The following is a 14221-nucleotide window of genomic DNA, read 5'->3' as shown; positions in this document are numbered from 1 at the left end:
CATAATATGAGGAGAGCTTCTCCTGAAAACAGACAAGTTCAATAATTGTTTAATTTCAGTGCTTTGGTGCTTTTAAGTCATTTTTTTTGTCTTCACTAATTCAGTCCAAATAAACTCCCAGGGACCAAAGTACCTGTAAAATAAAAATAACCTTCTCTGTGAGTGAAATCTGTATAAGCAGCAGTTTATTCTGATGGACCAGAGAAACGTGTACATCCCATATTTCATCACTAGAGGACACACTAGAGGAGCCCTACCTTCTGTCCTTCATCTCCTCCCTCCTTCATCACTTTCCTTACCTCCTTATGTCCCCCCTTTTACCCTTCTCCTGTCCTTTCTCACACTTTCATCTCCTTTCCTTTCCTCTTCCCCCTTCTTCCCTCCATTTCCCAGATTCCTTCCCTCTGTACTTCTATAATTCCCCCCCTCATTTTCATAATTTTTCCTTCATTTCCTATTTCTTTTCCTACTCTTCTTTTCCCTTCATACTTTTCTTATTGCTTATGTTTCCCATTACTTCCTTTCCCAGTTCTCACTTTTCGTCATCCACATTTTTCCTCCCCTCTTCTCTTCCTCCCTGTTTCCTTTCCTCTCTACTTCCCACTTTCCCTGTTTTTCTTCCTTGCCTTTCTTATTCTCCCCTTCTATTTCTTTCCCATTTCTGTTTCGCTACCGCTCTCTTTTTTTCACTTCTCCTCTCTTGTGCAGGTTTTCTTCTCACTTTTCCTCTCTTCCTTTCCTATTTTCCGCCTTTCCACCCTTTTTTCCTCTCGACCCCTCCTCCCACTTTTTCATCCTTTCTCTCTTTCCTTTTTATCCTGATCCTTCTCTCACGTTTCTTCCTCTTCCATCACTGTTGTCTATTCTTCCCTCATCTCTCCTCCTCTCCTCTCCTCTCCTCCTTCCTTCTCTTCTCATCATTCCCTCTTTTTTTTCTCTTCCGTTGCACAAACTCTTTCCTCCTCTGGAGTTTTTCTCTCTTCATATCCTCCCTTCTCCTTTACCTCTGGCATGTCAGAGCTAGAGGAAGAGAGAGAGGAAAGTGTGTGTTCGTGTGATAGAGAGAGAGAGAGAGAGTGTGTGTGTGTGTGTGTGTGTGTGTGAGAGAGAGAGAGAGAGAGAGAGAGAGAGAGAGAGAGAGAGAGAGAGAGAGAGAGAGAGTCAGACAGATAAAGAGAGCAGGGCAAGCAGATTGAAGCTGAGCAGCAGGAGTGGTGTCCGTCCTGGTGGATGTGGACGCTCTGATCTCAAGTGTCACTGAGAGCAAAGAGTCTTTAAGACTCGTCCCACAAAAAGGAAGAGAAGAAAAGAACGACAGAAGAGGATCTGATCACCAGGACAAACTTTTTTCTTCTTTCTACAGGATGATCTATTGCCTCCCAAACCAACACAGAGCCTGAAGCTGCTGCAGAATAAATCCTTCTCCACCCGAGGGACGAATAAAGAAGAAGAAGAAGAAGGAAAGAACAACAACAAAAAAAGTGTTGCCTTTGGGGAGTGTTGGATATATTACCCTGCTCTGAAGTCCAGAAGAAAAGAGGAATAAAGAAAAACAAGTGAAGAGAGAAAAAAAGGGAAACAGGTTTCTCATTGTCAGATCAACCCAAAGAGGATGTTGAGATATGTTGCATCGACTCAGGTGCAAAGAAAAGTAGATTTAAAGATAAAAATAGAGACAGAATAACAGATTTACTTTTCATTTCAAAGGCAGAAAAAGGAGAAATAAAGCTGAAAAGCAACAAGACAGGAGGAGAAGTTTTCTGATGTCATAGACCAACGTTTGTGAGAACTTCACCCTCTCATGTCCAGATAAAGAAGGAAGAGCGTGAATACAGAAGACAGGTAATTAGCGTGAAAAGTAAAGGACATTTTTTTTAAAAAATATATTATTCTGGAAGAAAACAACTGGACGCAAAAACAGGAAAAGGACAAAAAAGCTCAAGTGAAGAGACAAAAGTGAAGGAATAATAGGATACAGAGGAAAAGAGGAACATCTGGGGATATAAGAGGAAAAAAGAGGACCAGGAGGTTTAGAGCAGATACAGAGAAGAAAAGGAATAATCAAGAGAGAACAGAAAAAGGGAGAAAGGTATAAACCAAGAGTGAAGAACAAAACAAGGACGAATTAAAAGAAGAAGAACTGAGGAGGAATAATCACAAGTGAAAATATCAGACGCTAAAGAACAAGTAGATCCCTGGTGTGAGAATGAGGCTCCTGCTGCTTCTCGCTGCTCCGCTCAGCATCCTCAGCCTCCATGTTTCCGTCACGGCCTCCACAGGCAGCGTGCTGGAGCGCTGGGTCCACTCCGGTCTCCAGTCTCTGCAGTGGGACCAGCTGGACCGGTGCCTCCGCATGTCCTCACTCTCCGAGGCAGAGTGCAGGCAGCTCGCCCACCTCCCGCTGTCTGCCGTGGCCGTTTACGTGTCGGAGCCACGCACCACCGCAGGTACAGAGGTCAAAGGTCATGCATCACCACAGTGTTTTAAACATTGTTTCTTATTTTGTGTGAGAATCATATGATGTTTTTGGCACTTTATATGGAATAAACCACTGAGAACATACAGTGTAAGTTCATGTGAAAATCTATGAGTCTGACAGTTAGAATAAGGATAAAGAGAAAAATTAATTGACTAGGATTAAGGTATTAATTGTCTTAGAATAAAAGTATTTCACTGAATAAATGGTCCTTATTATGTCCACCAACTTACAAACAAAGTTGTGCTGCTCAAATTCAAAATTAGATCACTTATATGTGAAAAGTTTTATTTTGAATGAATTTCAAAAGACAATTTATGTGTGTTGGTCTGAATATTAGAATCAATATTAATGTGATAAACAACAAGATGTATTTAAATAACAAATCTGTAAAATCTGCACATATATTAAATTATTAGAAAATGGAAATAAAGTCATTTTAAATCAATCAAAATAGAATATCAACAAATTTATACAAAACCAAATAATGTAAAATGTCCTCAAGTGTTAATTTTTCATAATTTCTTTACTTTACAGAATTTATTCAATTTTATATGAATATGGCCACTATATTATGTTTAAATTCATTATTTGTCCCATATATATGGATTCAAATTGAGCATCACTCTATGATTCCTGTAAACACTAAAGACACAGAGACCTCAGGCAAACTTCAAATTCAAATTTATAGTATTTACTTATCAACAATCGTATGTTTTCTAATTTCTCTTATAAATGGATCATTACAACTTAATTTTTTTGTGTTACTATGAGGAGTCTGCTGTTCCAAAATCTTTCAGGTTCCTCAGACAAAGTTGTGGCCATCCTGCCGGACTCCTCAGGTGGGACAGTGAGCTCCAAACCTCGGGGAGGTTTCGGGGTCAGCCAGATGCCGAATGGAGGGGACGGTCCCTACAGACACCAGCAGCCTTTTCCTGGATCCATGGCCCACGATGCCGTCCTGGTGCTGGATCCGAGCCCCGGGGAAAACTTTGGACATCCTGTGGTCCTCTTCTACTTGGACGTGAACATGACAAAGAAGAGATGTGCCCACCTGGACGGCATTTACCTGGGTGAGTCTGTCAATCAGCTGTTTCGGAAATGCCCAATCATTTATCTAAATTTGGCCTAAATGAATGCATATAGTGTATAATCAAAGCATTTATCAGCTAAACATAACTGAGTATAAAGTTTTTCTTCTCAAATGCACAACAAATAGTATAGACAGCATCATGTAGTCATGGTAAAACCTAACAGTGGTAGCAGTAGTTGTGATACAGTTATAGTCGTAGTGGTAATAGTAGATAGAAGACAGTTCCAAAAGTAGCAGAAGCGATAATAATCACTAATGGTGTTCCGCAGGGTTCTTTTCTTGGCCCATTACGGTTTACATTGTTGTAAACTGGTTGTATAGTTTTCGGACCATCAATGTTTCTCCGGTTTTTCTCAAAAATGCGTCTCAATCTTGAAAAAGCTACCAAATTGTTTCAAATGAGTAAAAGCAGCATAACAATATCAAATACAGCAATAAAATAGTTAAGCTAGGAGTAAGACCACTATAATAAGGAATGACACTTAATAAAGTGAATTAAAGAAAAGTTTAGTGTTGATCCCATTCAGTTTTTGTAGCATCTATAGTTGCAGCAAAGATGATATTAAAGCTGGAATAGTTGTATCATGGGTAATAGTGATTGTATTCAAAAGCAGTGCAAGGCTTCTTTGTTTTTCCTTCTGTGTGTCTACGAATTTCTGTTTTAACACGTGCACCAGATATACAGTGTATGCACTTGTGTAGAATTTGTGTGTATGTAGCGTGTATTGACTGTGTTGGTTTTGCCTTTAACTGGAGCAGAAGAGACAAGTTGGTTGGCGTGGTCCCATTTATAGCTCATTGTGTGATACAGGACATTTTCCTGCTCAGAGGGCGTTCGACCAGACTTCAGCACTTTGTGCCCACAGCTACACCTGTGATGTCTCAGCCTGCGCGTGTGTTTGCATTTTCTATTTATGGTAACCTACTTGAGTTAAAGATTAAGAGTAAGGACATTTGCAAGGTGGGAATATTTTTGGTTGTTCATCACTTCCTGTTTTGGTTCTATGATAATGTTTAGACGGACAATATGAAAATTCAGCCCAAGTTTAATTTCCTTTTAGTTTAAGAGAACCAAGTTCTCTCCTCCCAGACTGTAAGTAAAGATGGACAACACATCACTACTTCCTCCCACTATCTGGAAATAATATCAAGATGTCCTGGACATGAACGCTGCCATCTTGCGCCGAATATGTAATTTGAAACCAGAGGCTGTGCAGTAGTGATCTGAGGATGAAGCCACTCTATCAAGGTCCCGCCCATACATGTGCTCGACCAATCGCGAGTAACTCCCAGCAGTCAATCATGATGTTTCACTCTGTTTTAATGGAGCGATGCCTGCGAGCTAGTTCAGGCAGCCAACTCGAGCTGCGCTGCTCCAATCATGTGAAATACATCATGTGACATATTATCAGGTGGTCTATTTAAGCAGAGATAAATTTCCCATCATCCCCTTTGCTCGCACTGCTGCTGCAGTATTGCTACCAGTTGCTTCAGCCCCTCCACCACCCCAGCATCCACCTGTAGGCTCCAACGGGGGGGTTACAAGTATTTGCTCATCACTCCCATCAGTCCTGTGTAATCATATGGGGGAGGGATTAAGTTGGAGCCTAGACGCCAAACAATAAACATGTTCTACTGCTGCAATAAACGTTTGAACATGAGTTGTCTGACTGAAATTGTATAACCTATATTGCAGCCAGACACCAGGCAGGTAATCAAGACATGGCTTTACTTTTAGGAGCTAGTGTCATGTCATCCATCTTTATTTCAGTCTGTGTTTAAATCCAAAAGGTGTCTTCTGTTTTTCATCTTGAGTGGTTTCCATTCATTCTTATCTGTTTTCTAAAGTTTGTCATCTACAGCTACACTGTGTTAGGCATGTTTTTATATTATTTCATTTAAAATATTATATTATATATATTATATACTGAAGATTTACTGTTTGTCCTGGTTAGTTTATTAAATCACAATTTAATGCTCTGTAAATCATCTGATCAGAAAAGAAGATATGTCAGTATAAGCAACTTTATTGAGAAATGTCCCCAGCATAAAAAAGAAAATGTTATTTTAAAAGGAATAAGAGAGTATTTCAAACTTTTGTGAAATGATCAAACCTTAGTGTTTCTAAAATATAAACGCCCGCTTCAATGTGGATAAAAGGCCAAAAGCGAGAGTAAAAGTCTCCAAAGTGCTTCATTCATGTAGAAACGGTCTAATGGGACAGGAAGTCAATGTGTTCTGCATCGGTCCTCACAAGTTCTGTAAAATCATCGTGTGTTGAAGTGAAAGTCGCTGACCTCCTGCTGTGAGAGAGGTTGGGGCCAGATGTTGAGGTGAATTTGGCTTCTTGTTACACGAACACACACCGGTCAATTATTCATACACACGCACATGGAGCACGGGGCCCCCTGCTGGGTCCCGTCGACGGAGATTGAACAACGTCTTTAAGAGCAAAACTTTTTTTAGACCTAATTTAACCTGGAGAAGAGTGGAGGGAGTAGGAGAGATGGAGTAGGGGAAAGGGGGAGTTTAGTACACGGAGGAGAAAAAGTGAGATAAACCAGAAGCTCGGGGAGTGAGGGAGATAAATGACAGAGGGCACAGGAGGTGAAGAGAGAAGTGTAATCAAAAGGAGCAGGATGGAGCTTTGGGTTCTTTATGCTATGTATGATTTTATAACTTAACTCTAGCCATGCTGATCATGGCACAATGAATCTGTTAGACGGCCCTACGGCAAAGCAACTGTGGCCAGGCCCCTAACGATCACCAAGATAAGATAAGATGAGATAAGATAAGATGAGATAAGATGAGATAAGATAAGATAAGTAAACAAGAGAGCAAGTGAATAATAAAATAGAAATAAAACAGTATTTGCTTGAAGTTCTTTTTAAACCAGTTAGTTTGTGCGAATCTGATTAAATATAATTATTCAGGGGTGAATACAGTCTGGTGTGAAATAAAATGATTAACTTCAACATATACTTTATTGTTATTCAAAAGGAAACACACCAATGTCATTGACAGAAAACAATTAGTAGACAAGGACATGTATAAAAAATATATATATTTCAAGGGTGTAACCCACCTCTTGCTCGAAATATCAGTTGGGATTGGCTGGGATTGAAAATAAAAAAGTATATGAAAAAAAGAAATAGTAGATAATAAACTGCTACCATCAATTTAAAAGATATTATACTATAATATAATGATACAAGACCAATAGAGTCAAGTAAAATGCAGTTCTACATAAAGATTCAGACTTTCAACGGCAACAGAAATAAAAGAGTCTAGTTGTCAATGAGTTTGTTTCGAATATCTTAAAGCCTAAAAGAAAGAGGTCAAACTCCTTATGCATTGGGAGAATCTGTATAATGTCAATAAATCTGATAAAAACTGTATCTATCACCTTCTTTTCAAACTCTTGTGTCGCTCTCTGTGTCTTCAGGTGACGAGTGCTTGACTCTGGCTCTGAAGGGTCGTTGTCAGAACCAGCTGAAGCGTCGGCAAGCCGGGCCAGAGAGGCTCATGGGTAACGGACACAGCCGGCTGGCAGGTGGGGCCCGTATCAGCACCACTGGTGGCGGCCGGCTGGTAGAGCGGACCGTGGGAGGGCTCTGCGAAGTCCACTTCCTGCCGCTGGTTGTCGGGGTCGGAGACAGCAACCGAACACAGAGACTTAGATGTGTGGGTGAGGAATTCAGTACTGACACAGGTTGAAAGGAAGATGGAGCACATGAAGGATTTGACTCAATAGATAAATCATCAGGAAATCATCAAAACCAATAACATTTCACTCAAGACCACAGATGTCGGTGGTGGTCCTTAATAAAAAGTCAGGGGATTAACCACCGTCATTATTCATCCAACATTTAACAGTTTACGCTTCATGCATGTCCCGGAAAGTGTTCCAAGTGTTAAGTGTAGAAAAAGAAAAACTAAACAAACCGCAGTGATTGTTAAAATCCACCTGCATTTTATAGCTTGAGTGGCATTCTGTTGGCTTCACTTTTCCTGGTGGGAGGCTTTCTGAGTGAAATGCACGTTCTGCCAGGACCACCCACACCTGCAGCCTCTGCTAGCAACCTGGGAGTCGTGAGAAAAGCTTATAGGAAAAAAAACACAGACAATCCTCAGGATAAGACCAAAAACCCAACCCAAATGCTACAAATATGTGGGGATGAGGTTGTCCCTAATGGTTGGTTGTGTCCCAAGCAAATGGTCTTAATGTCAGGAAATGGGTTAAATGCTCTTTTAGAAGTTGTTTCCGAGACAAACACCTGTGCATTTTCTGTGAAGCTGATCCTTTTTTATTCCTGCCTCCCACAGACCACACAGAGTTTGCGAGGTGTCCTCAGCCGCTGCCGATGGGCTCTCCAAGTTTGCCTGTCTCCAGCTGCGAGCTGAATAAAAACACTCGCCGCTGCCACCAGCAGCCGCTCGCCACTCACCTCTCCTGCCGGCTCTACCAGACCTGTGACCACGCCGTGCTCATATCGGGTACGACTCAGTCGTTTGTTTAACCCAAACCACCATCTCTCCATAAATCTATGAGTTATTTTGGTTTGTAAAACTGATAAATAAAAACATCGCCACATCTTAAAAGTTTTTTTCAACATTGATTTATAACAGTGATGACTGTCCTGTTGCTATTAGAGTGTAATGCTCCGTGTCGGGAAAAATTACTTGTGTGGTTTGTGTGTGTGTGTGTGTGTGTGTGTGTGTGTGTGTGTGTGTGTGTGTGTGTGTGTGGGCGTGGGCAGGTGGCTGGCAGCAACAGATGACGTTCCAGCATCACGTTGAAAATCTTCAGGGGTTCTATAAAATGCTCCGGAACAATGGCTTCCATAAAGATCACATCAAGACCTTCTTTGCCAGCAGTGGACAACTTCCTGGTACGACAATTTTAAAATCTCATCACCGTCTCGGTTACACACGAAAAAACACTAACGATGGAAGAAGAATTCATAAAATGTGTTAAAGTAAAGTTGGTATCAAGTATGAAAATACTCGTAAACATCCTGCGTTTAGAATTTGACTTTGTCGGTAAGTAAAGGTACAAAACTAGAAAACGTATTGCATGAAGTATCAAAAGTAAAGTTTTCACTATACAGAACATAGACTGTAAAATTTTAAGATTTACGACATGACAGCTTTCCAACAGTGAAGCCAAAATGTCTCGATTGCCCCCTGGTGGCTGACTGCAGTATAAGTCATAAACCTTGCCTCCTCCATGTTAGTGAACAGTTAAAGTATTTACATTTTTCTCAAAGATGGTTTCTGTCATTTTATGCAGTTCTTATCACATTAATGTTTGTTCAAGTGTTCATGTTTTTGAGAAGTTATTTATTTATTTATATTTGATTAGTCAGCTGAGACTGAAACTTGTGGAGCAGATTTGAACTCAAGATATTTAATCCTCTTGCTGTGAGATTTGTGTAAATAAAAATATGCATTTATTTCCCCCCAACAGAGGACATAGAGGGCGTGTACTCGGCAACAGAGAAAGCGGTGATTCGTAACCACGTGTCGTACGTCTGCAGGAAGCAACACTGTGCCGACACACTGGTTCTCTACCTGAACTCGCCAACACGCAACGATGGCACCATGCTGCTGTGGGACGCCAACCTCAACGGCATTGTAAGAAAGACAGTACACACTTTAGGAAAGAATGATTTGTTGGACACACATGGGAGCCATTATCAGCCTGATAAAGATGACTCCACACACACACACACACACACACACACACACACACACACACACACACACACACACACACACACACACACACACACACACACACACACACACACACACACACGCACACACACACACAGGACCACCCAGACAACAGAATTTGTGTCGTCACATTTTCTGAAAATGAGGATATGAGCTGATCTTTGAAGTCAGGCTGTGCTCATGTCATGGTAAACAGGTCATGGATGGAATTTCAGTTATTAATCATTTATTCTGTTAATATGTCAGATCAGAGAGCTCCATGTTGGGCAAGGTATTTGAAAACTGTAATCAGACGCATGCGCAAGATGGCAGCATTAATATTGGAACATTTTAGCTTCATTTCTGGATAGCGGGAGGAAGTGGAGTCACAGAAACTTTTTTGTGAAACCCAGTAGATGCACAACAATCATCAAACTCATCTATAGCAATTGGTGCTATGTGTTTATGGCTGCATGCAGTGCTGGTAGATCAGGCAGACAAAGAAAAACCTTGGAAGATTTATATTCGACAGCCCACCCAAGTCTCCTTTTCATTCCTTTCCCTTTCCAGGCTGATCTGAAGGAGCGATACTCGGTCAATGAGCTGCTGGCCGACCTGGCCGGCTGCAGGGCCACTCGCGTCCTGCTCTTTGTGGATCAGAGCTACAGTGGCGTTCTGTCCAAGAGGCTGCGAGGGTCCCAGAAACACCTCAACGTGGTCCTGATCCCAAAGCAGCCGCGGCAGACCCACAACCACCACAACCAGAGGGTGAACATGGGCTCGGAGGACGGCAGCTGGTCCTACATCCACCCTGCAAACTGCCTGCTGGACCACCTGGGGAAGGTAATTTATTTGTTCGCCGTTAAGTTTAATTTCTCTCGTCACTCTTCTAAATGATCTCCTGACCTCTTCCACTCATGATGCCTTCAGGCTGCAGGGATATCTCATTTGCTGGAGCCGTGGGCCGGCCTTCTGAACGTGACCCTGGCGGGCGCCCCCTGCAACGCCACGCCGCCGCTGACTGACGGGGAGATGCGACGAGAATACCAGGGCTGCCAGAATCTGCCGACCGCGCTGTGGCACCAGAAACACAGGCGGACCAACTGAGAGAGAGAGACACTGAGACTGACCAGGAGAGAGAGAGAGAGCGAGAGAGAGAGAGAGAGAGAGAGAGAGAGAGAGAGAGATTTATTATGGACACACACACAAACACACACACACACATACAAACAAACACACACTCACAGGACTCACACAAGGTGTTTGCGGTGTGTTGACTTAGGACTTAAGTTGCAGTGTGCTTTGTGGACACTGAAGTGTGTGTGTGTCCTAACTCTGAACTCGAAGACTGTAACCATGGCGATGACAGCTCATCCCAATGGGAGTGTCCTGAACGCCATGTTGTGTGTGTGTGTTTGTGTGGGTGTATGTATGTGTGTGAGTTCAACAAGAGGACAACCACGCTTGGAGACTATTGCTAGCTTACGCTCGGGTCAGTGTGTTTTTGCGCGTGCGTTTGTGTTTGTGTTAGTGTGTGTGTACGCCACATCTCCTGGGCACTTTAACATGTCAGAGCCAATCATCCGCCTCTATTATAATCTTTACGACATTTATTACTTCTTCCTTCTTTTCCTTCATTTTGTCCTTTGCTTTACCTTTTGTCTGCCACCTTCCTCCCATTGTCCCTCTCTTCTCTAACCTCCTTCTCACCTCCTTCTCGCCTCCTTCTTTCCTTCCTTTCCTTCCTTGCATTTCTTATTTCGCTCAGCTGCCTCCATCTTTTCCCCTTCCTCTGTCGCTTTTTCCGACATTTCTTTTTGTCTCCTTTTCAGTATCTTTATCCACTTTATTATCTCCTTCTCCCCATTTAAAGTTAGAATAAGATGCTGGAATTAATTTGTCACAAGACAGCAAAAGGGACGAAACACTGAAACGTAAAATGACTTTCCATCCATGTGTTGTGTGTATTTTGGGTTTTTATTTCACAAACTGACTAAAGTCTTCACTGTTGTAACACATTTTTGGTCAAACTAATACTTCCAACACCAACAGTGAGATTTTTATCTCAGTATTCACAGTATTTTTTTTCCACACTCCCCTGATGTTTATTCCGTATATTTAAAATATGATTCTATATTGTTATCATGAAAAAACCAAAGCCAGCAGTGCATTAGTCTGTCCATCAAAACATTTCAAGTTCCCATCTATTTTTGTGGCAATCATCCCTGAAACAGTTGGACTCTGACGTTTTCAGCAAACATCACTCAAACAATCATGCATGAAGAGGAACTAGTTTCACCTGTGGATGAAAACACATTTTAAACATGTTTTAGTATTTGTGGCGACAGGACTGAGTACACATAGACTGTAAATAGAGATCGAGAGATGGAGACATGGTAGCAAGGGCCCACTTTTATATCATTGAATAATTAAATCCAAACGTAACACTTGGACAGAAACCATCTTAGAGAAAAATATAGTTGACTTTTAAGTTTGGTTCATGTCCCATCTGCTTACATGGAGGAGGCAGAGTTTATGACCTATAATGCAGCCAGCCACCAGGGGGCGATTGAGACATTTTGGCTTCACTTTTGGTAGCTGTCACGTCGTCCATGTTTATGTACAGCCAATGCGCCTGTGTTCATCATAATGAGGCAGCATGTGACAGTGTGGCTCATTGATTTATAGAAGATACTTCCAAGTTATTGTTGATTTTGGTCTTTTCACTGGATTTATAACAAAAAAAACTAAAATATCCTGAAAGAGAAAGCAACAGTGTCCATATGAATTGATATTCAGTATTTTTTCTGGAGAGGAGAGTCTCTACCGAATAAGACTTTTTCAATCATTTGCAATGTCAATCAACGGCGCTGTGACAACCACATAAGGTTTTTAACAAATCCCCAGTTTACATGAGAAGTGAGTATTTGTAGCTACTTTCTTACAAGTCGATAATTCGATAAGTCCCCGATTTCAGAAACAGGATTGACAAATAAACTTATGCCATAATGAAATGATGGCCAGCACTCCAGAAAAATCTGGATTTTACGTCCTAATACCAGAGTGTCTGACGTCAGGAGGTTCACTTTTTTTATATGTAGAGGTGAAGGAGTTTTCATGAGGAAGGACAGCAAGATGGGCCGAGTCAGACGGGAAATGACAGACAAGGAGATTGGTTAGCAGCGATCATGATTAAGATATGAAGCACTGAGACTGCCCTCGCTGCTACGCAGACTGTCTATGGCATTTTAATAAAGACATGTAAGTGTATGTGTGTGTGTGTGTGGTCCATCACATGAAACATGCACACGCTCTAACATTAACCCATCTCTACACTTACAACGTACGTGCTGGCTTTGCTGGATCTTTGTGATTTTTCTCTGTGCATTACCTCCTGTCATGTTTTAGTTTTCCTCGCAGTAACCACACAGATCATGAGCCACAGTCCAGAGTGCATCTCCTTCCCTCCCCGCTGTGTTTCATACTGATGTTTCCTCATTGTACTGATTTTACTATAGAGATTTGTTTATTCAAGCGACAGAGGTTGAACTTTCCAGTTTGCCGTGCAACATTTTTGAAACGAAACCTCGTCCAACGAGTCGACATGTGCATATTCACAGTTTGTGTAATGATCTGTACAGAATACGAGATGTAATTTAGCTGAAATGTTTCTAGTTGCATGCAGCATCACAAAATCTAGTCAATAAAAAAACTTTTAGAAAGCAGTGATGTATCAGAGATTCCTTTGTTCAGTGTCCACCTCTGAAGCACCGTCCTGACGATGATGAGTTATTGTCAAGATGTAATCAACACAGGAACAACTTTGATGTGAACCCTACTTTATAAGGAAATACAGCAGAATAGTTGGACTTGTTCCATGATTTTACAAGTAAACACTGTATTAATAGGGTTAGGGTTAGGGTTAGAAAGAGAAAAGACATTAGACACGTGTACCTGGAAACCAATATTCCAATATTAACCTGTTTTCTGATTAACTTTTCTGAAATAAATTATCAAACATATTTAGTCGCATTAATTCAACACTTTATGTCTTAAACCTTATTTATTCTCAATGTTAGATCCTTATACTTTGCATACATTTTGAAAGCACAGTGTTTTCGTTTACTTTCCAAGTTGAAGTCTTCGTCTGCGTGTTCTGCGTGTACTTTGTTCTAATCATCTTTGTCATCCTGAGTTATTTGGATTCTTCTTGTGTCACCTCCACCGCGCTCGCTGTGAATTTGTCAGACATCGTTCTGCTGTATTCTCACATGGACTAACTCTGACAATTAACAGTGTGGTTGGCAGGTAAAGCTCCGGAAATTGTCCAGAGCAAAAGACTTGCTCCGGATAATTTCAGTAAAATGTGTAAAGTTCAGTGCAGGTCTGAAAACCAAAAGAGTCAAGTGTAATGGTGCAGCAAAGCATGTTGGGAGATCTGTTCGACGAACACGGCGACACAGGGGCTAATAATCAAAAAGAACAATTCATCAACACTTGTAATCACCTGAAGGAGAAAACAACTTGATGCAGTTGTTTTTTTTCGATGAAAATTCAAATTAAGCTTTAAAAGATGATGAACTAAAAGCTCAAATTTCTTTCTTTTGAGTTGCTTATTTACACCTCAAGCCGGCGAGCAACATAATAATTTGCATTTAGTTGTCTGATGAGTGAAATATTCTCTTCAGCTCTGTTTTTTCAGTCTCTGACGACCGCTGAGAATAACATCTGGATCTGTAGCTGCTAAACGCTCCGCTATGTTCAAAGAAAACCATGTCGTTTTTTTTGCTGCCTGCTGGGACGGAAAACGCAGCAGTGAGGGCAGTAAAGTTTTGGGCCCGGACAACTAAACAATGAGCTGAGCTTTAAAATGAAGCTGAGGGCAGCTCCAATAAAGATATGAATAACTGTTAATTTAACTGAACTGTATCACA

At 41.3% G+C, this 14221-nt stretch overlaps 1 protein-coding gene and 1 long non-coding RNA gene across 3 annotated transcripts; both read left to right on the top strand.

Moving 5' to 3' along the window:
- Positions 1 to 647: 647 nt before the first annotated feature.
- Positions 648 to 13012, top strand: LOC117754554. Its single transcript, XR_004612465.1, has 2 exons — positions 648 to 1076; positions 10421 to 13012. It is a non-coding gene; the product is annotated as an uncharacterized LOC117754554 (long non-coding RNA).
- On the top strand, positions 1101 to 13012 carry si:ch211-67e16.11. 2 transcript variants are annotated; one of them, XM_034573470.1, is made up of 9 exons: positions 1101 to 2447; positions 3277 to 3549; positions 7015 to 7257; positions 7896 to 8066; positions 8330 to 8461; positions 9040 to 9206; positions 9858 to 10130; positions 10218 to 10435; positions 10466 to 13012. In XM_034573470.1, the coding sequence occupies exons 1-8, from the start codon at positions 2207 to 2209 to the stop codon at positions 10392 to 10394; spliced, it is 1677 nt and encodes a 558-aa protein (XP_034429361.1). In that variant the 5' UTR covers positions 1101 to 2206; the 3' UTR covers positions 10395 to 10435; positions 10466 to 13012. The 2 variants fall into 2 exon arrangements, with proteins under 2 accessions (XP_034429361.1, XP_034429360.1); XM_034573469.1 differs by having other exon boundaries at positions 10218 to 13012.
- Positions 13013 to 14221: the final 1209 nt, after the last annotated feature.

The sequence above is a fragment of the Hippoglossus hippoglossus genome, chromosome 21, assembly GCF_009819705.1.
Source record: "Hippoglossus hippoglossus isolate fHipHip1 chromosome 21, fHipHip1.pri, whole genome shotgun sequence".
In the NCBI taxonomy this organism is placed as follows: domain Eukaryota; kingdom Metazoa; phylum Chordata; class Actinopteri; order Pleuronectiformes; family Pleuronectidae; genus Hippoglossus; species Hippoglossus hippoglossus.
The sequence above is the reverse complement of the archived record's forward strand: the minus strand, read 5'-3'. Positions and strand labels throughout refer to the sequence as shown.